This window comes from Maylandia zebra, unplaced genomic scaffold (assembly GCF_041146795.1).
Source record: "Maylandia zebra isolate NMK-2024a unplaced genomic scaffold, Mzebra_GT3a scaffold03, whole genome shotgun sequence".
Classification (NCBI taxonomy): domain Eukaryota; kingdom Metazoa; phylum Chordata; class Actinopteri; order Cichliformes; family Cichlidae; genus Maylandia; species Maylandia zebra.
In genome coordinates, this window is record NW_027490033.1 from 2,749,001 (window position 1) to 2,770,377 (window position 21,377).

The 21,377-nt window shown below is 43.7% G+C and overlaps 1 protein-coding gene across 1 annotated transcript in view; it reads right to left on the minus strand.

The window, feature by feature from the left end:
- Positions 1 to 21,377, minus strand: part of LOC112432436 (protein NLRC3) — a 3,307,575-nt gene that overhangs the window by 2,675,134 nt on the left and 611,064 nt on the right. The window contains exons 18-19 of the mRNA XM_076881152.1: positions 11,528 to 11,704; positions 8,638 to 8,814 (exon numbers count right to left, since the gene is read on the minus strand). Of these exons, the coding sequence (XP_076737267.1) occupies positions 8,638 to 8,814; positions 11,528 to 11,704 (354 nt within the window). The remainder of the gene's footprint in view (positions 1 to 8,637; positions 8,815 to 11,527; positions 11,705 to 21,377) is intronic.

Genomic DNA, 21,377 nt, shown 5'->3' on the forward strand with positions numbered 1-21,377 from the left:
CCTTCCTGTGCAAATAACCCAAGTTATCTAGAAGAAATAAAAACTGCACCGCAAACCAAACTCAGCTGTTCGACCTGTTGAGCTCGGGAAACTAACTGGTGTTTCATTTTAGTGAGTGCTTTGTTAGATTCCTTCATTTGAACCAAATGAAGTTGATTAAAGTTGATGCATTGATGTGTTTGAAGTGTTTTGTTAGTTGCGATGGATCTCCTGCTGTCTTTTTTCCTCATTATTAAAAGAGGATTTCTTTGAATTTCAAACATCCATTTCCTGTTTATCTGGTCCCGGGTCACAGGTGCAGCAGTCTAAGCAGAGAATCCCAGACCTCCCTAAACAACCACTTCCTCCAGCATATCCAGGACAATACTGAGGCATTCCCAGGCCTGCTGAGAGATATAACCTCTCTAGTGTGTCCTGGGTCTGCCCTGGAGACTCCTCCTCATGGGACAGGCCCCAAACACCTCACCCAGGATATTTTTAATGAAAACATCACAAATAAGTCGTCAGGTCTGATGGTCACATTTGTGAGATTCAACCACCATAAAGCAGAGATCACACAGGACACACTGTGTAACCCTCAGCTCAGGTGTGTTCAGGACATTTGCTTGGAAGAAGCCGTCTGTGGATAAATCCTGCTCTCCACCTCAGCTGTCAGGTTTATCCAGAGAACGGCCGTCCTGACTTCCAGCAGCCCCACAGTCCTCGTTTCTAATAAACTGGCATCACTGAAATGAACTGTCTGCCTCGCTGTTCAATAATCTGCTCTTTGCCAATTTCCCAGCAGAAGCTTCCACTCATATCAGCATTTTTCTGTGATTCTCACATGAACTAAACATAAAAAGCTGAAGCCAACCTCAGAGTTCCCCGTAGTGAGGAAGAGTTTCCTCTGAGCCACAGCTGAGTTTGATGCGTCCACAAAGGAAGACTGACGGGAGGACAGACTCTGGGAGAAAGGCAGATATTAAAAGATATGAATACAAAGTACGCTGCAACAAACAGGACAGCAGATTATGAAGAGCGGTTAGACCTTCATGTGTCAGTCATTGAAATGTGATCAAAGTTACCTGTTTGACATCCTGATAGAAGAAAATCAGCTTCTTGGATCCGTTTGCAGCAAAGAATTCATGGATCAGACTGAACTGGAAGAATCAGACATTAATGACTCAAAGGTTCAACTCTGAGGAAGGATCACGTCTCTGAACTTACTCTGTCATCAGAGACGATGGCGTCTTCCACCGCCGCCTCCTCCAGGCTGCCGGCGTCGGCCAGCCTGCTCATCAGGTATTTATGTCGGGCATCCAGAGCTGCCCGCCGTTCCTCCTTCACGGCTCTCGCCTGTTTGGCTACTTCTCTCCTCGCCTCATTGGACAGCAGCATCGTCCTTTTACCAGACACCTGGAGAAACATCAGCTCAGTCTACAGACGCAGAGACCAGTGAGAGCTTGGCCCAAACATCTGCAGGTTTCTGAGGACCACGTTTGACCCTGACTGGAGGCATCGATTCTGAGTGTGACTGCCTAAACTGAGCTACTGTCCCCCCTCCACTGAGACGTTGTCCTGTGATGTGTCATGGGGGGAAGTGTTCCTCACGGTTGGACTCGTGAGAAGTTCAGTCAGTTTATTCAAACTTTAAAAAGACGCATTTTCAGTCTCTGGATTTCAGCAGAAACAAATGTGAACACAGCACTTTTTGATTGAGTATAAAAGGATGAAAGAGTCAGTGATCAGTAACATTGTTGCTGACTGATGCTGTTGTAGAGCTGTCTTTGGATCCTCACCTTCCTGGAAGCCTTCCCTGGATTGCTCATATATCATTAACTTGTTTGTGTTCAGTAGAATCAGGTGTTGTGGATGCAGGTCGTAGCTGTGTGAGGCCTGTACAGTCAGCGCTGTGTGAGCGCTGTGTAACGTTAGCTTAGACTTCTTTCTGTTGTTATCATCCTTCAGGTTAATGTTGTTTTCATTATGCATCACAGGAAGTGTGGGTGGCTGTTAGCCTCACAGCTCATGGAGAGTTGCTGCTGCTCTGCCTCCTTTTTGATGTTTCTGCTCTTTGTGGCTTTGTGTTACTTTGTGTCGTGTCTGAAACAAAGTGAGTCCATGTTACTAACTGTAGTCGGCTCTCTGTCTCGTGCACAGCTGACTGTTGTCTGAATGAAAGTGTTTTTGTACTTTGTGTAATCTGTTGGGTCTTTGAGCCCTTTTTAAACAGCATATGAGCCATATGTATGTGTGTATATGAAAGGTTGTTTGTAATACATCAAATTGTTGCTTATTCTAGAGCTGCTGCTGTGCCTGATTGGTCTACTCGCTCGAAACTGAAGGTTGACTTGATTCTTTTGGTTTTTTACATTTTGTCAATAAACCAACTTCTTTATGATTTGAACGGCGTCTCTGACGTGTCACAGGCCTGTCAGCTTTCTTGGTGATTGGTATAGATTTGAGCTTCATGCTCTGGCTGTTGTTGGGTTTTCCTCTTTCATATTAAAGCTTTTGTCCTACATTTGGCTCTAAAGTCTAATTCTAATCCCAGCACTGTGTCTGGGTGTGTGATGCTTGTTTTCCTGCTCTTTCTCATGAAACAGTCACAACATTCTCAGTCCAACTTTCACTCTTTGCTGCGTTTGCTGCAGCTGCAGTGAACATGGTGCCGTTTGCCTTTAAGAAAGTTGTGCACAAAGGCTTTTTCTCTAGCAGACAGCTGTGTGGCTAAAAGTCAGATCATTTTTTACCACCTCAGTCACACTGGACTGAAACAAGAGTGAAACTAGGAAGAATCAGAGTTTGTCCAGTGACTGCACTGATTTTCTTCATATTCACAAACTGATTCTAAGTAGTTGCATCAGCTAATCACCCGGACACTGAGCGTCCAACACGCTCCCTGAAGGGAAACGATTACATCCTCCAAACAATCACAATCTGTCTCTGAACGACTGGAATTATTCTCTGATTTGTGAATAACTGGAATTTATCAATGCAGACACGTTGCCAACATGATGAAGTCAGTCTGAGTCGCATCTCTTTGGCTAACTTAACTCAAGTGGTTGCCGACTATTCTGGTTCTATTCCCATATAACAGCAGGGTTGCTGAGCACCTCTGTCACTCTGCACTTATGTTCCCAGTTCTCTTTTGTGGAGGAATTTTCCAGGAATTCCTGGGACCAGCTTTCCATGAGAGACCCGATCAGGAGCGACTGTCCTGGACACTCCCAGCATCACAGGGACTCACAAACCCGTCTACCACAGTGAGAAGACTGATGGTCACAGGCCCACATGTAGCTTTAGATCACACGTGTGCACTTCCTGTGGTCACTGCTGTAACTCTAGACTCACCGAGGGGCCAGTGGTTGGTGAGGCAGCAGCAGCTGAAGTCATGTGACTAATGGCTCTCAGCTTCTGTCCTCCTATTCGCCGGTGTCCTTCACCTGTCACACCTGGTCAAGAAAGAGTGAGAATGTTCAGAGCTTTAATGGAAAAGAATATTATTACATATAAAAGGCCTCTAACAAGTATTGCAGTGTTAATCAGGATGAAGTCCATCATGAACACTTCAGAGTGCTTCAGACAGTCGGTGTTTCATCCACAGAGCCTCCAGTCTGCATATCAAAGCATCCTGAGGAATGACAGTGAAGCCCGAGTTCCCCTCATTACATTCATGTGTGTGACTGTGAGGAAAAGGTGATTGTATGAACGTGTGTGAGCGAGTGAATGAGGCTTGTATCAGAGTGGAGATAATGTCAGCGGCACAAGCTGGACGCTGCAGGTGTCACATGTGAATCTGTGCATCAGTGTCTGCACCTTTGTGGAGGTGAAGCTCAGGAGGTTTGGATTTGTTCAAAGCTCTGTCTGCTCCATCTTTCTTTCCCTCAGGCCTCTCCAGATCAGGAAGGAGGTCCTGTTCTCCTTCTCCCTCCTGGATTTCTGGATCCAGGGAAGGATCAAAGTCTCTCAGCCCAGCATCAGAGCTTCTGGCTGGGGGAGGACTGGAAGTTTCAGCTGGAGGCTGAGAGCCTGGATCTGCCATCTGAGTCACAATTCAAATATTCTCAGTAATCTCAAAAAGCAACAGAAAGGTGCCATTTTCATGAGCAGTGGGTTATCCAGCAGTTTGATTCATGTCAGCAGCATTTAGTTTGTAACTGCTGACTCACCTCTGGCTGTGTCCTGCTCTCAGGGTCACAGTGGACACTGTACCTTTGACCGAAGCTGCAAAGACAGTCAGCAGGGGTCTGGATGCATTCAGCACCACGTCCTTGTTGGGCAGACACCTTCAGTGACAGGACAGACAGTCCAAAGTAAGGAGACGTGGGACACAGTGAAGACACAGAAACAGAAACCAGAACTATAATCACAAAACAAACTCAGAAACATAAAGAGTGAATCAGCTGATTCAGTGTTTGTGACAAAAACATGGATCCTGGTTAATAACTTTTATTTGTTTGTTTCTGTATTATTTTGTGTATCGTTCTTATGAGCTGTTGTTTTGTCAGTGAAATATTATTTCATTGTTTTAAGCTTTTTGTTGACTTTGAAGTGCTTAAGTTGATATTTTTGAACATTTAATTTGTTCGATTATTGTCGAGTCGATAAAACTGTCAAACGCACAGCTGCTTCCAGCACGGCCGGAGGAGAGGTGGCCGAGCAGACGCACAACACACACAGCTCACAGGTTTGCATTTCTAGATATTGCAGATGTTGCAGAAATTGAGAGTAAAGAACTCAGAGATCCAGCGCTGTCTCCTGCCCCTTATTTATACACCACAACACAACGACAGGCGTAACTCACACAAACGGGTAACATGAGGCTCAGATGCTTTGGACGTGTTCACATATACTGGACACAGAATGATGAAGATGGAGCTGCAGGAAGGAGGAAAAGAGGAAAAACACAGAAAAGATTCACAGATGTGGTGAAAAAGGACACGACAGCTTCTGTTTGTTAGTTTGGTTTTTCTTTATTTGGTAAAGATTCAGAAATAAAGAGAAGATCACATGTTTGAATATTATATTAACGTTCTGTAATTACAACAAGTTGTAAAATCTTTCCAGAGTGAGACAGAGACTGTGCAGAGACTGTAGAAGGACAGAGCAGCAGCAGAGCAGTCCAGATACACTGATGATCCTCTGTCAGATCCAGAGGGACACACAGGGCTGATGCTGGACTCTACATTGTGTCTGACAGTGGAGCTGTTCTCAGAGCAGTTCACTCTGCAGCACTGACAGTCATCTGCACTTCATTCCTCTGTCAGTCACTGCTGGATGAAGCTCTCCTCTCCACCTCCCAGTAACATGGCCCAGTCAGAGCGTCTCTACACACAAGCTGCTGCTGCTTCAACCTCTCTGGATCATCAGGACACAGCTGCTCCTCTCTCAGCACACACACCGTCCTGTTTACCATCATGGCCTCCACCTGCAGAGAGAAGGAGGAAGAGCAGAGGAGATAAACGAGTGTTTCCAGAGACTCTTCATCAGCTGTCAGTCAGTGATGCAGCACATCCAGTATAAAGAGCAGCAGGGACGTCAGTGCTGGGACTGTACTAGGACTCATTGTTGCTTCACTTTTTCTAATCTTTGGATTTTTATTGAAGTTGCTGAAAATGTTTTTCCCTCCTAGTTTGAGTTTGGACTTTCATTCATTAGAAGAACCTTGGTGTGTCCACTCTGAGCTCTGTAGGAACCCCAACAACAAGCCCAACAATCCAGATGGACGGTTCCAGCTGTTAACTGGAGGAATTCCATCCAAACATCTGCTCTCACTAAATTCTTCCTCACCTACAGACTGTGTTCTTCACTGCTTTAAACTTGGAAATCAATGCAGTCATTGGTCTGCGTGCTGCTTTGTTCAGAGAGCTGATTGGCTGTTGACAGTGTTTGATCAGAGCGTGTCAGCCGTTACTATGGTGACCATAAAGGTGAGAAACAGGAAGTGTTTGTGTCCAATCCTGAAGCCTGTCACCGTTCTCCTCTCACAGCTTCACTGAGAAGCTGCAGCTTTACAGGAAACACTGGATCTTTGTTTCATACTGACTGTGTTTAGTACAATACTGCTGACAGCACCACCCACTCACTCCATCACTCTACTGACCTCAGAGTCTCCAGTCTGTAGTCTGGACTCTGCTGAAGATCAGACAGCTGCTTCACATCTGGATCCTTCAGGTTGTCATTGTATCTCAGGTCCAGCTGTCTCAGATGGGAGGGGTTGGACTTCAGTGCTGCTGCCAGATAATCACAGCTGATCTTTGTCAAACCACAGCCCCACAATCTGTATAAAGAATGAAAGATGTAAGTTTATTAGACAAAGTGCTTGAAATCATTCAGTGTTTCATCATCTGTTCAGAGCTGAAGAAGGTTCAGAATGTAGAAGTTTAGAAAATGGAAACTCCAAACAGCTGAAGCCAACAGGAAGCAGCTTCAAACAGGAAACTGTGCAGAGTTTCAGACTATATGTCCTGATGCAGCCAGTTGGATTTTGGAGATTTGAATCTCTGTTCTGTGACTAAGTCCTTGAATCATTTCTTCCAGTTGGTCCAACAAGACAGACTAAGTATTGGACATGTGTTGTGGCTCCATCAGGGGAGCTTCTAAATGTGATGTGATGGCCCCTCTGGGTCTGTCAGGTCACAGCACTGAAGAGAGCTCAAACTGGGCACACAGTTGTTCCAGTCTGGACCAAAGACTCTATACTGGGACTGAGGGACTGCTTTGACTGCACCCACTGGGACTTTTTAAAGGCTCATGTTCTCACTTAGATCATCGATTTCTACTGACATTTCTTTCTGGGAAAAATGGGGATTACTTTGGAAACAGGAAGTATTTTCCCCAATAAGCAGCCCTGGATTAGTAAATCACTCCAACATGTTCTCAGGCAGAAGAAGCTGTCTTGTTATGAGGGAGAGAAGAAAAAGATTGAGGCACAGAAACCTGTTGAAAGAGAGATAAAGCAGCTAAAATCAGGTGTAAAAGTAAAGCAGAGGATGAGCTGAATAAAGGACACTCAAGGCTGGCTTGGAAAGGAATGAAGTCCATGGTGGGGATGCAGAACAAGGAGCAAAGATGAATGTGATGCTGAATGAGCAGAAGACTTGGACTCATTTGATTCCAGCTTTGATATCATTGATTTCAATGAAGAGCTTTGTGATTGTAGCAAAGGGCTGGTAGCTCTGAGAGTCCCACTGATGAGGTGTTTGTGTGGAAATCTCTTAGTGGGACCAAAGAGAGAAAAAGCCCTGGTCCTGATGCTGTGGGAGGGAAATGATTGAAGTGTGCTGTGAGGAACTGACTGGGAGATTTTCACACATTTTCCAGTCCTCCTTGGAACAACAGGAAGTTCCCAGCATATGGAAACAAAGGTTAAGTGTCCTATGGCACTCAGTGATGATGGTGCTGTGGCCCCACCACCTCCACCTCTTTGTAAAGGAACTAACTGTAATCTGAAGCTTCAAATGGAACTAAGACTTCCTCCACTAGGTGGCAGTGTCTGATGAGAAAGTGTTAGTGGAGCTGGCCTGGAGTCAGAAACAGGAAGATGCAGGATTTGGGCTGAAATGGGCAAAAGTGGTTAGCACTAGTGCCTTAGAGCAAGAAGGTTGTAGGTTGAAGCTTGTTGGTCAGCTGGGCCTTTCTGTGGAGGTTGGATGTTCTCCCACAGTCCAATGAAATGCTGCTTAGGTTCATTGGTGCTTCTACATTGGCTGTAGGTGTGGATGTGAGGGAGTGCTTCTCTGTCTCTCTCTGTTGGCCCTGTGATGGACTGCTCACCTGTGCAGGTGGACCACGCCTCTTGCCCTATGACAGCTAGGGCACAGGCTGCAGCCCTGTGAGCCTAAGCTGAATAAACAGTTAGCAAAAATGATCCATAGATGGCCTGAAATCCCCCAGTTAGCAGTTTGGTAGATAGCTATGACATGCTAATCCCATCCAGCAGCTGTATTCTACCTGTAAGCTGATCCCTGCTGAGCCAAAGCACTTTTTCATATGCAAATTACAACCTTTAATAGAAACCTATTGGTCAGCATCTTATTAGCCTGCTGTTAGCTTCATTCCACAGAAAACTGAGAGAAACTAACAGAGTTGATAAAGAATAAAGAGAAATGTGCTGATTTAAAGCCTTTGAAGTGCTTCAGATGATCTCTGTCCACTTCTGTCCACTCATTCATTCATGTAAGCTTTCTAATGCAGCTTTGATCTTCACAGTCTGCTTGATGAAACTCATTCTAACCCTGAATGTCAGAGTGTTCCTCCTTCTCTTTCCCATCATTCATGCAGGCAGTGGAGGAGATTTGGATGTTGGACTGTGTTTTGGATGATGTGTGTATGTTTGTGTTGGACTGCTGTCTGTAAAGCAAACGCACATTTTGCTTTGGATTTCAGTGTCAGACAGACTTTAAGGTGCAATGAAGAGTTTGAGAGTTTCACAGTGAATTTTCCAGTGGAGGATTTTTCTTCTTCTGTGAAGGTTTGAAATGTGAACATTGTTCTGCTGCAGTCAATGGACTAAACCAGAGAAGAAGAAAACAGACTTTACCATGAAGATCCTCAGTGTGGATCAGTATAATATCAGCCTGATGTCTGCAGTTTAGTGTCAGCACAACTTTCACATCATATTCATCTCAGCACAACTAAAACATGCTGACTGACCCCAGAGTTTCAAGTTTACATCCTGGACTCTCCAGTAAACCACACAGATGCTTCACTCCTGGATCCTTCAGCTTGTAGTTCCTGCTCAGCTCCAGCTGTCTCAGATGGGAGGGGTTGGACTTCAGTGCTGCTGCCAGATAATCACAGCTGATCTCTGACAAACCACAGTTCTTCAATCTGTATAAAGAATGAAAGATGTAAGTTTATTAGACAAAGTGCTTGAAATCACTCAGTGTTTCATCATCTGTTCAGAGCTGAAGAAGGTTCAGAATGTAGAAGTTTAGAAAATGGAAACTCCAAACAGCTGAAGCCAACAGGAAGCAGCTTCAAAGAAACACAACAAGAGAAAAAACTCTGAATGTTTCACATTAAAGTCGTACATTTCTCATAAAAACAGGACAAAGACTTGAAAAAGTCGTGTTTTTCCTTCCAGGAACCACATGGCTTCACTTTTAAAGGTGAAGTGTGACAGAAATGGACATATTTGAAGTCCAACACCTTTTTCCAGTCACATTATTAAAGCAGACAAACTACAAGCTCATTTTCATTCCAACAAGTCATCTTCTGACCTGGACTAACAACACTGGTCTCTATGTGCAGCTGGCTGTGAGACCAGTGCTCAGGGAGCGTCTACAAAGTGCAACACTGAAAGAACATCACACACTCATTTGCTTCCAGCACTTTCACACAAACATCTACTGTCATTATTGTCACCAAACTCTGTGGATCCTTTATTGCAAATTCAAATGGGATCAAATGGTCAGACAAAAGAGGGTTATGAGGAAATATGATGAAATGTTGTGTATTAGCAGCAAGTTATTGAATCATTTTCCTCAGAAACCAAACAAAATGATTGACAAACATGTTTTTACAAACTCAGTGTTGGACTTGGATCAGCAGGATAAGCTGATGTTTAAAGGCATTTGAGTCTCGCTGTATGAGAGTCCAGTTCTTACTCAATATTTATGGATGAATGAAACAGAGACTGCAGCAAACAGAGACTGCAGCGTGTTGTGCGCTCTGCTGAGAAGGTGATTGGCTGCAGACTCCCATCTCTGCAGGACCCGTACACCTCCAGGACACTGGGGCGTGCAGCTCGGATCTCAGCTGACCCTTCTCACCCTGGACACAGTCTGTTTGACCTGCTCCCCTCAGGCAGGAGGCTCCGGTCCATTCGCACCAGAACCTCTCGCCATAAGAACAGTTTCTTCCCCTCTGCTGTCGGACACATGAACAATAACCATATGACTGTTCCCATCACTAACACATGACCCTACGCTGTGTTCACTGCATCATTCCATGTTTGGCACTGATCACCACCTGCACTCATGTATATATCTTTCAACGTAGCACTCTTAGTTCTTATTCTCATGTATATATCTCATGTATATCTCATGCACATATCTTCCCACGTAGCACTTTTAATTCTTATCCCTACTTTTATTTTTTTCCATGTCTATTTAAGTGCTATTTATGACACTATGTTTGCACTGAAGCACCGCAGCAATTTCCTAATGTTGTAAACCTGCTCAACATTTGGCAATAAACCCCATTCTGATTCTGATTCTGATTCTGATGATGTTCTTTCAGTGTTGCACTTTGTAGACGCTCCCTGAGCCTCACAGCCAGCTGCACATGGACCAGCTGACATTACCCAGCATTAGAGGCGGCTGTAAAAAATTCATGTTCCCATTTAAATGGTTTTAATTTGAATAAAACGATGTTGATTCATTCAATCCTGAATCGATGTTTAATATAAATGTATTTTGCCAGAATCTCAGGTTAAAGCTCACAAACTATTTCAACAAGCAGCAAACAGCTAAAACAGTAAATGAGAGCAGCTAAACACACAAAGATGGAAACACAGAGCGTGGATCGTTCACTCGACGGCACGTACACGGACACGCCGTCGGGGCTGAAAGTGGACAGCTCACAGATCCTGAAGCTGCAGGTTTCATCTGTCTCCAACCAAAACTGAGTGAAGCAGCAGAAAAAGAAGATCCAAACTCTGCTTCACGTTTGATCAATATGCTCATGAATTCTCTCTGACTTTGGCTGTTCCTGCCTGCACAGCTCTCTCTCTCTCAGTGTACTCCAAGAACAGCTTCAAACATCTGTTTCTGCATCATTCACTGTTTATTAGCCACCAGTCTGCTGTTGTGTTCAGTGCTGTCGGCCTCTGACAGTAAAGCCTCATTTCTGCTGTTCCATGGAAACTTTTTAAAATGATGACAGATTACAAACTCTCAGCTGTGTCTGTAATCAAACCTCTGTAACTTTGCTTCACTTCAGCAGCATCAGCTCATGTTCACATGTTGCTTCATGGTTTGCTTCAGTTTTTGATCGACTGCAGAATATTTTGAAGGTTATCTGCTATAAAAAGCCAGAAGAGGAAAATCTGCTTCATGTGTTTCTGTTTGATCCTCAGTGACTTTGACACAAAGGCCTCTGCTGTGATGATCACACCTCTGATCAAGTCTCACAGTGTCACAACTGATAAATGATCAGAGTTAGAATATTTCTGACTGTCTGCTGTGTGCCGTGACCTTTGACCTGCTAAAGACAGTCAGCTGTGGATTATTCATTGTTGTGTCTGATACTTAGAACTGTGAGGAAGAAGCTACACAGTTAATCAGGGTCCCCTCTCTCTGAATCAGGAAAGGTGGGCAGGCCGCGTGTGGGCCGCGGGCCATACGTTGAGTATCACTGTTTGAAATGTGAACATTGTTCTGCTGCAGTCAATGGACTAAACCAGAGAAGAAGAAAACAGACTTTACCATGAAGATCCTCAGTGTGGATCAGTATAATATCAGCCTGATGTCTGCAGTTTAGTGTCAGCACAACTTTCACATCATATTCATCTCAGCACAACTAAAACATGCTGACTGACCTCAGAGTTTCAAGTTTACATCCTGGACTCTCCAGGAAACCACACAGATGCTTCACTCCTGGATCCTTCAGCTTGTAGTTCCTGCTCAGGTCCAGCTGTCTCAGATGGGAGGGGTTGGACTTCAGTACTGCTGCCAGATAATCACAGCTGATCTCTGACAAACCACAGCTCTCCAATCTGTATGAAGAATGAAAGATGTAAGTTTATTAGACAAAGTGCTTGAAATCATTCAGTGTTTCATCATCTGTTCAGAGCTGAAGAAGGTTCAGAATGTAGAAGTTTAGAAAATGGAAACTCCAAACAGCTGAAGCCAACAGGAAGCAGCTTCAAAGAAACACAACAAGAGAAAAAACTCTGAATGTTTCACATTAAAGTCGTACATTTCTCATAAAAACAGGACAAAGACTTGAAAAAGTCGTGTTTTTCCTTCCAGGAACCACATGGCTTCACTTTTAAAGGTGAAGTGTGACAGAAATGGACATATTTGAAGTCCAACACCTTTTTCCAGTCACATTATTAAAGCAGACAAACTACAAGCTCATTTTCATTCCAACAAGTCATCTTCTGACCTGGACTAACAACACTGGTCTCTATGTGCAGCTGGCTGTGAGACCAGTGCTCAGGGAGCGTCTACAAAGTGCAACACTGAAAGAACATCACACACTCATTTGCTTCCAGCACTTTCACACAAACATCTACTGTCATTATTGTCACCAAACTCTGTGGATCCTTTATTGCAAATTCAAATGGGATCAAATGGTCAGACAAAAGAGGGTTATGAGGAAATATGATGAAATGTTGTGTATTAGCAGCAAGTTATTGAATCTTTTTCCTCAGAAACCAAACAAAATGATTGACAAACATGTTTTTACAAACTCAGTGTTGGACTTGGATCAGCAGGATAAGCTGATGTTTAAAGGCATTTGAGTCTCGCTGTATGAGAGTCCAGTTCTTACTCAATATTTATGGATGATGTTCTTTCAGTGTTGCACTTTGTAGACGCTCCCTGAGCCTCACAGCCAGCTGCACATGGACCAGCTGACATTACCCAGCATTAGAGGCGGCTGTAAAAAATTCATGTTCCCATTTAAATGGTTTTAATTTGAATAAAACGATGTTGATTCATTCAATCCTGAATCGATGTTTAATATAAATGTATTTTTCCAGAATCTCAGGTTAAAGCTCACAAACTATTTCAACAAGCAGCAAACAGATAAAACAGTAAATGAGAGCAGCTAAACACACAAAGATGGAAACACAGAGCGTGGATCGTTCACTCGACGGCACGTACACGGACACGCCGTCGGGGCTGAAAGTGGACAGCTCACAGATCCTGAAGCTGCAGGTTTCATCTGTCTCCAACCAAAACTGAGTGAAGCAGCAGCAAAAGAAGATCCAAACTCTGCTTCACGTTTGATCAATATGCTCATGAATTCTCTCTGACTTTGGCTGTTCCTGCCTGCACAGCTCTCTCTCTCTCAGTGTACTCCAAGAACAGCTTCAAACATCTGTTTCTGCATCATTCACTGTTTATTAGCCACCAGTCTGCTGTTGTGTTCAGTGCTGTCGGCCTCTGACAGTAAAGCCTCATTTCTGCTGTTCCATGGAAACTTTTTAAAATGATGACAGATTACAAACTCTCAGCTGTGTCTGTAATCAAACCTCTGTAACTTTGCTTCACTTCAGCAGCATCAGCTCATGTTCACATGTTGCTTCATGGTTTGCTTCAGTTTTTGATCGACTGCAGAATATTTTGAAGGTTATCTGCTATAAAAAGCCAGAAGAGGAAAATCTGCTTCATGTGTTTCTGTTTGATCCTCAGTGACTTTGACACAAAGGCCTCTGCTGTGATGATCACACCTCTGATCAAGTCTCACAGTGTCACAACTGATAAATGATCAGAGTTAGAATATTTCTGACTGTCTGCTGTGTGCCGTGACCTTTGACCTGCTAAAGACAGTCAGCTGTGGATTATTCATTGTTGTGTCTGATACTTAGAACTGTGAGGAAGAAGCTACACAGTTAATCAGGGTCCCCTCTCTCTGAATCAGGAAAGGTGGGCAGGCCGCGTGTGGGCCGCGGGCCATACGTTGAGTATCACTGTTTGAAATGTGAACATTGTTCTGCTGCAGTCAATGGACTAAACCAGAGAAGAAGAAAACAGACTTTACCATGAAGATCCTCAGTGTGGATCAGTATAATATCAGCCTGATGTCTGCAGTTTAGTGTCAGCACAACTTTCACATCATATTCATCTCAGCACAACTAAAACATGCTGACTGACCTCAGAGTTTCAAATCGACATCGTGGATTCTCCAGGAAACCACACAGATGCTTCACTCCTGAATCCTTCAGGTTGCTGTAGGTTCCACTCAGGTCCACCTCTGTGGGATACGAGGGGTTGGACTTCAGCGCTGCTGCCAGATAATCAAGGCCAATATCTGACAAACCACAGACACTGTATAAAGAATGAAAGATGTAAGTTTATTAGACAAAGTGCTTGAAATCATTCAGTGTTTCATCATCTGTTCAGAGCTGAAGAAGGTTCAGAATGTAGAAGTTTAGAAAATGGAAACTCCAAACAGCTGAAGCCAACAGGAAGCAGCTTCAAACAAACACAACAAGAGAAAAAACTCTGAATGTTTCACATTAAAGTCGTACATTTCTCATAAAAACAGGACAAAGACTTGAAAAAGTCGTGTTTTTCCTTCCAGGAACCACATGGCTTCACTTTTAAAGGTGAAGTGTGACAGAAATGGACATATTTGAAGTCCAACACCTTTTTCCAGTCACATTATTAAAGCAGACAAACTACAAGCTCATTTTCATTCCAACAAGTCATCTTCTGACCTGGACTAACAACACTGGTCTCTATGTGCAGCTGGCTGTGAGACCAGTGCTCAGGGAGCGTCTACAAAGTGCAACACTGAAAGAACATCACACACTCATTTGCTTCCAGCACTTTCACACAAACATCTACTGTCATTATTCATGTTCCTGCTCCTGCCGTCCCATTTCACAAGCCTTGCACTTCCGGCCTTTGCGGTCTTTGAGTACGCGGCCCTTGAGGACCGTTAAGGCTTCAGACCCTGAATTGTGATACAGCCAGTGAGTACTTTCATAGGCTGCATCCTCCTGAGGACCCGGCCTTCACGGTCTATGTGGGCCGGGTCCTCCGAAGGTCGGGTAGGCCGGAAGTGCGAGGCTGTAATATCAGACGGTCTAGCCTTCTGATTAGCATCACCGCTGTCTCGGTGGAGTTTAATAACCTCGGCCGTCTGCTCCTTGCCATCTAAAATATAACAGGACACTGGTGGATGACGTCAGTGCGCACACACAGTGTTCACACACATCTTCAACCTTTCCCTCTCTCTGTCTGTAGTCCCAGCCTTCTTCAAAATGGCCACCATCGTCTCTGTACCCAAATCCTCCACCATCTCATCATTGAACTTCTGGCGACCTGTAGCCCTGACCCCCATTGTGAGCAAATGCTTCGAGAAGCTGGTCAGGGACTTCATCTGCTCTGCACTACCCGACTCACTGGACCCTCTACAATTTGCATACCGCCACAACAGGTCCACTGATGATGCCATAGCCCTGACACTACACACTGCCCTGTCACACCTGGAGAAGAGAGACACGTATGTGAGAATGCTGTTTGTAGATTACAGCTCAGTATTCAATACCATCGTTCCCTCAAAGCTGGACAGGAAACTGCAGGATCTAGGACTGAGCAGCTCCCTCTGCAGCTGGATTCTTAACTTCCTGTCTGACAGATGCCAAGTGGTCAGACTGGGCAGCATCAACTCATCCCCCATCACACTGAACACTGGTGCTCCACAGGGGTGTGTACTGAGCCCTCTCCTGTACTCACAGGAGAGGGCGGAGTACAGTTTGCGGACGACACTACAGTGGTGGGTCTTATCACCAAAGGTGATGAGACGGCTTACAGGGAGGAGGTCAGCGCCCTGACCCACCGGTGTCAAGACAACCATCTCACCCTCAACGTCGCAAAGACAAAGGAGTTGATAGTGGACTTCCGGAGGTGCAGAGAAGTACACACCCCATCACCATCAATGGTGCTGCTGTGGAGAGTGAGCAGCTTCCGCTTCCTTGGTGTACATCTGGCTGACGATCTTACGTGGTCAGTACTAGGGCTGCACGATTTTGCATAAAATGAGAATCACGATTTTTTTGCTTAGAATTGAGATCACGATTCTCTCACGATTTTCTTTTCCAGTATAAATATTTATTGCGCTTATTAACTGCACATCAACTTCGTAACAGTTGAGACTGAACATAAAAACAATAAATAAACATAAAAACAACAAATGTCTCACGTTTTGTTGTTGCCGCAAAATGTTGTACTGCTTGAAATTCCGTCTCCACCGTTGCTCCACACTGCGTGTATAGAGCAGGTAGTGCAACAATAGAAAAATAGTTGCGGGACGGCACTGTGTAGCGTTTGTCTAGGGTGTTGATCATTTTCCTAAATCCCTCGTTTTGCACAGTGTTGATGGGAGCCATATCTTTGGTCAGGTGATAAGTGATAGCCTCCCTAATTTCTTTGTGCCTGCGGGAGTTCGACGTGTATAGGGAAGCGCTGTATAAGGTTCCCGTTATTGATGTTTGGGTTGTTGACCGGGACGGATTTTCTCCTGTTACTTTCGTCATCCCTGACGTGCTCTCCGTGGTTTTTTCCCTGCTAATTTTCGCAGCCAGCTTCTGTACCACGTGGTATAAGGCTCCGCCCTTGTCATTTGTTGAGCAGGAAGAGTGAGCGCTTGTTTTCATGCAGATTACGTCCCGGATCTAAATGCGGTACAATCGTCGTCGTCTTTTCTCTCTCTCTTTTTTTTAAAATCGTTGTAATTTGGAAATGAGATCGCACATAAGTATGAATTGAGATCGCGATTTTCTAACAATTAATCATGCAGCCCTAGTCAGGACACATAAACAAAACAGTGAAGAAGGCGCAGCAGCGCCTCTTCTTTGTCAGGAGACTGAAAAGATTCGGCATGAGCCCCCGCATCCTCAGGACCTTCTATCGCTTTGCCATTGAGAGCATCCTCACCGGATGCATCACCACCTGGTACGGCAACAGCACCGCTTACAACCGCAAAGCTCTCCAGCGAGTAGTGCGGTGCTCTGAACGGATAATTGGAGGTGAGCTTCCCTCCCTCCAAGACATCTACAGGAAGCGCTGCCTGAGGAAAGCGGGGAGGACCATCAAGGACTCCAGTCCCCCCAGCCATCAACTGTTCAGACTACTTCCATCAGGAAGGAGGTTCTGCAGCATCCGGTCCCCAACCAGCAGACTGAGAGACAGCTTTTTCCACCAGGCCATCAGACTGCTGGACACTTCATAGACACCTCACCTTCACTACTGGAACTTCAACATTATGCACTCCACACTGTATATAAATGCCACTTGTTTTGCACATGTCCAACTACCAACCTCTGTATATTTTATTTTATTGTTTACTCTATTTAATTTCCATATAACTCTCAGATTTAGCCGTTCTTCTATTTTGCTTGTTCTTATGTTATTGTATTTTTGCACACCTCTGTTGCTTGTGAAGCTCACACACAAGAATTTCACTCGCATGTACTGTACCAGTGTACCTGCACATGTGATGTGACAGTCAAAGTGATTTGATTTCAGCCGCCATAACCCCCGCAGTACACTGACTTCATTTACTGAGGTTATATTCATCAGGTTTTTATTTCCTGATGTTCGTATGTGTCCTGCGTGTTTCAGTCGCCAATTCTGAATTATAACTAACATAAAAACATGTTTAAGGAGGAGAGAAAGCAAATAAATCCGATTAACATCTGATCTTTGTGTTTTTGTTCAGTAATCAGCGTGACCTGCGTATAAACGCATAAAAGAGATAACGTTGGTGTTTCATGTAGTAACTGCTGGCTTTAACTGTACAAAGGTTGTTCGACACTATGACACACATACAGACTTCATGATGTTCGGCTAATATTTTAATTGTGAATATTAATCACGAGGGTAAACGGCCCTGTACACCACGGAGCGAGGTCAGCATGTCCACGATATCTTCAGCTCTCTGAGTTAACCCAGAGTTTCCCAGCTGACTAATCTAACTGTCATCTACGAATATGTCACGGCTCATATCAATATGATTTTACAGAAAATCATCCTTTTTACTGCCAACTATTCCAGAGACGTGAAAATCTACAGCATAAAGAACAAAAAATATAGCAGTCTAACGCAACACTGTAACAGAGATGAACCGTCTGTTTGTCGCAGATCAAAGTGGAATGAATGTGATTGGTTGAACACGTGTCCGTGATCTGTGTTTTCTGCATTTTCATCAGCGTAAGAGACTCAGCAGCAGATTAGAATAACATTTATACGTTTAATAAATCATAAATCATACACAAAACGATCAAACCTGTTCTGACAGTTTGAGTTTGTGTTCCCTCAGCTGCAGACTCGCTGCTGTTTAAATGTTTGAGAGGAAGATTAGATATAAACAAACGTCAAACATAGACTCAGTCTGCGTTCACATTTGATATGAGGCCAGCACGTACAGTGGCTGTGTCCTGTTTTAAGATCGTATATGTAAAATTGTTGTCTGACCTGGAGTCCGTGGTTACCATGGTTACTGCATAAGCAGCTGTAATGTAAACAGCTGGCACAGCGGAAACCTACCGGCGACATGAGGTTTGTCATTGCAACAGAACTGTCTGAATGGTTAACTGACGTTAACTTGGATAAATTATAGTTAAGCAGTCTCACAGATAACACCCACGGAGCTGTGTGACTGTTCACCACTACACTGAAATCAGCAGGCTATTACTGAAATACACGTGCTATCCGGTTGTTCAGTGATGACGCGACGAATCCTACTTCCGGGCCTAAAGTAGTCTGCGTTTAATATGGCTTTTGTGTTGTTAACATGTTTAATGTTATGTATTTTCTTCTATTTGATCTCAAAAAGCTCCTAAAACAGTCAGCGACCACTGTTGACCTCCCTCGGCTTTTATTACCGCTAATCATTTATTTAAGCTCAGTTTTTAAAACCTTAGGATGTAGCTACAGCCCAGCCCATGCAGCAGTATATGAATGACTAACCTCGTATTGTGGATGGATTATCTCAGTTGTTCTCCTGGCTGAAGTTTGGTCCTTTTACAGCATCCTGCCATGCGATTACATTTGTTCCTGACCACCGAGAACACTCACGTTAAATTTTATCGAGTGGAAAAAAAGTTAGCTTGTTTATATTATGCTAACATAGCTGTGTCGCTAGCGGTCACGTAGCACATCATTATATACCAGCTAGCCCAACTTCAGTAACCCTACAAACGTCACTGCTGTTTAGTTTTCTGTCTTCATTTATGCTGGAAGTGATAGCAGAGCTGTACGTTTTCATTTGTTTCCAAAACCCCGCAGTCAGGACATGCTATATTGTATTTAGATAGAAGCTAGCGAGCTAACTCCCTGCTAACTTCTAACTCCGTTAATTGTCATAAATTCCGTTTTCATGGATGCCTGGATGTTAAACTCAATTGTTACACCTGGTAGAGCAGAACGCTGATCATTTTATTAAAGATGAAAGACTTTAGACAGTTTTTCAACTCTCAGTAATCCCATAGTGATCGTTTGATATATGGACCTGCAGCGGAGTTTAGACCCAGACACGGCTAGTGACGTCAGACTGAACAACCGGATATCATAAACTATGATATAAATAGGGAGGTCCTATTAACATGTTTAGTTTTACAGGACACCTTCCTGCCTTTAGTCTCATTCATGAGCAGTATTAGTTTTCTTCTAACATCCAGAAGTCTGCATGATGTGTTTCATAGTTTCTAACAAGCCTTTGACAGGTAAACATAACATGACCGAAACACACACAAACAAACAAAAACAATCACACAAATTATATGTTAACCTCGTTTATTTTTAGTTAAGTAAACTCTAAAAATTCTAACAGATCGCTGGTGCTTAGAATACAGTTGAATAACTATTAAAAACCAGATGATGTAATATTTCTGCCCAGGTTGCAGTCTGAACACGCTGTTGCAAGCTCTGCTCCTCTCAGTGGAAATACGCTGTCTCTTTCCTCTTTGTATAAAAACATTTTAAAAGTCAGTTTAATCTCAAAATTCACTGTTAAATCCAAAACACACCAGATAAAGAAAAGCGAACGGTTCAGTCTAACACAGTGAACCATTAAACTTCAGTAAAACTATGAAGTTATGACGTCTTGATGCATTCTCAATCATCCAGGGAAGTAAGTGAAAAGGGAAAGACCATCTCTGAATCGAGGAGGAGCCTAAGGGTACATCTGTCACCATCTTACATGCTGTGATTGCAGCCGTTCCCCAACTCTCTGTGAATGGGACTCATGGACATTGATCAGTGGTTGTTGATCAATGGCTGTGACAGTTTGCATAATTCTGATTAATGAACTGACCTCCCAGCCCATTGTTCCTTCAGTGGGCTGGTTTCAGTCATTATGCAAATGTACTGTTTATAAGATTGAAACCTGCAGTCAGCTGAGACTGAAGAAGTCACCTGGATGATGACGAAACAAAACGCTACGTCCAGATGAACAGAATCAACTTTTGGAGACATGCAGTTTAACCTCAGCCAAACCGATTTGCTCAGTTGTAAATAAAACAGCGAAGTAAACGTGACCCGACAGACAGAACCTGAGTGAATTAAGTCCAGCGTTTAACCACTGAGAGCTAAAACTCAGCTGAGGTTTCAAAGCTGTGTGATTGGACATCAGCTGCTGATGAAGTTGGTTCGCCTATAAAGTGCTCTGTAGGGAAACAAGCTTCAGCAGCTCTGCGCTCGGGGAAAAACACTATATTTACTTATCTTGTGCAGAAAAATGCACTGACATTGCGTTATATCGAGCACCGGCTGCCCAGTTAAACTGTGACTATCACCAGGTCACGTGGGCGCGTTTCTTGAATTAGCAGCTAAACAGCTGACAGGTGAGGAGGAGGATGCATGCAGGTAAACTGAGGGCCTGTTGAGCTGATCGCTGGTGTCCTGAGAAACACGTCAGCTCGTTCTTTATGTTACAGAAGCACAGAGACACAAGGCGGAAAAAGACGGTGAAAATGAGAATCTGCAAATGCAACATGTGGAACACGGACAGTGGAATATGTAAACAAACTGGGTAACGTAACCCCCCCCCAAAAAAACCCCAAAAACAGTTAAGCTGGAACACCGGGGCTGTGAGCTCGGTGCTCTCTGTCAGCTGACTGTTAGCAGAGCGAGTGAAATCTCTGAAAACATCTGAGCACTTTTGCAAACACGTTCTATGTTGACAACCTGACCAGACGTGTGAAGATTACGCTGCGACAGTCGCGGCTAAAACACTGTTAAAAGTGTAGTTGGTGACAGAAAAACAGGATATTTTATAACTTTACACCACCATTGCTGACGGTGATTTGAAATGCATTCTGGGATACCTGGCTGCCCCAAGGCCACACAAGCAATCGATTATCTAGGATCGACCTGTCTTGACTTACTTTGCACGGCAACCAATCAAATGCTAGAGAAGCTGCAGTGGCAGCGTTAACCCCGCCCACTTAGTTTGATGGGTGAGGCTGACAGATAAAATGATTTCAAGTTGAGACATGAAGGGGACAAAAGTGCCAAAATGAATTAAATAAATACATCATTAAATAATTAATTAAAACTGTCAATACTTATTTAAATGTGTTGTAAATATTTATTTAATTAATTATTTCCAATTTTAATTAATTATTGCCACATTTAATTAATTATTTAATGGTGTATTTAATTATTTCATTATGGCAGTCCTGGCGTTCCACAGCACCGTGCCATAAGGCA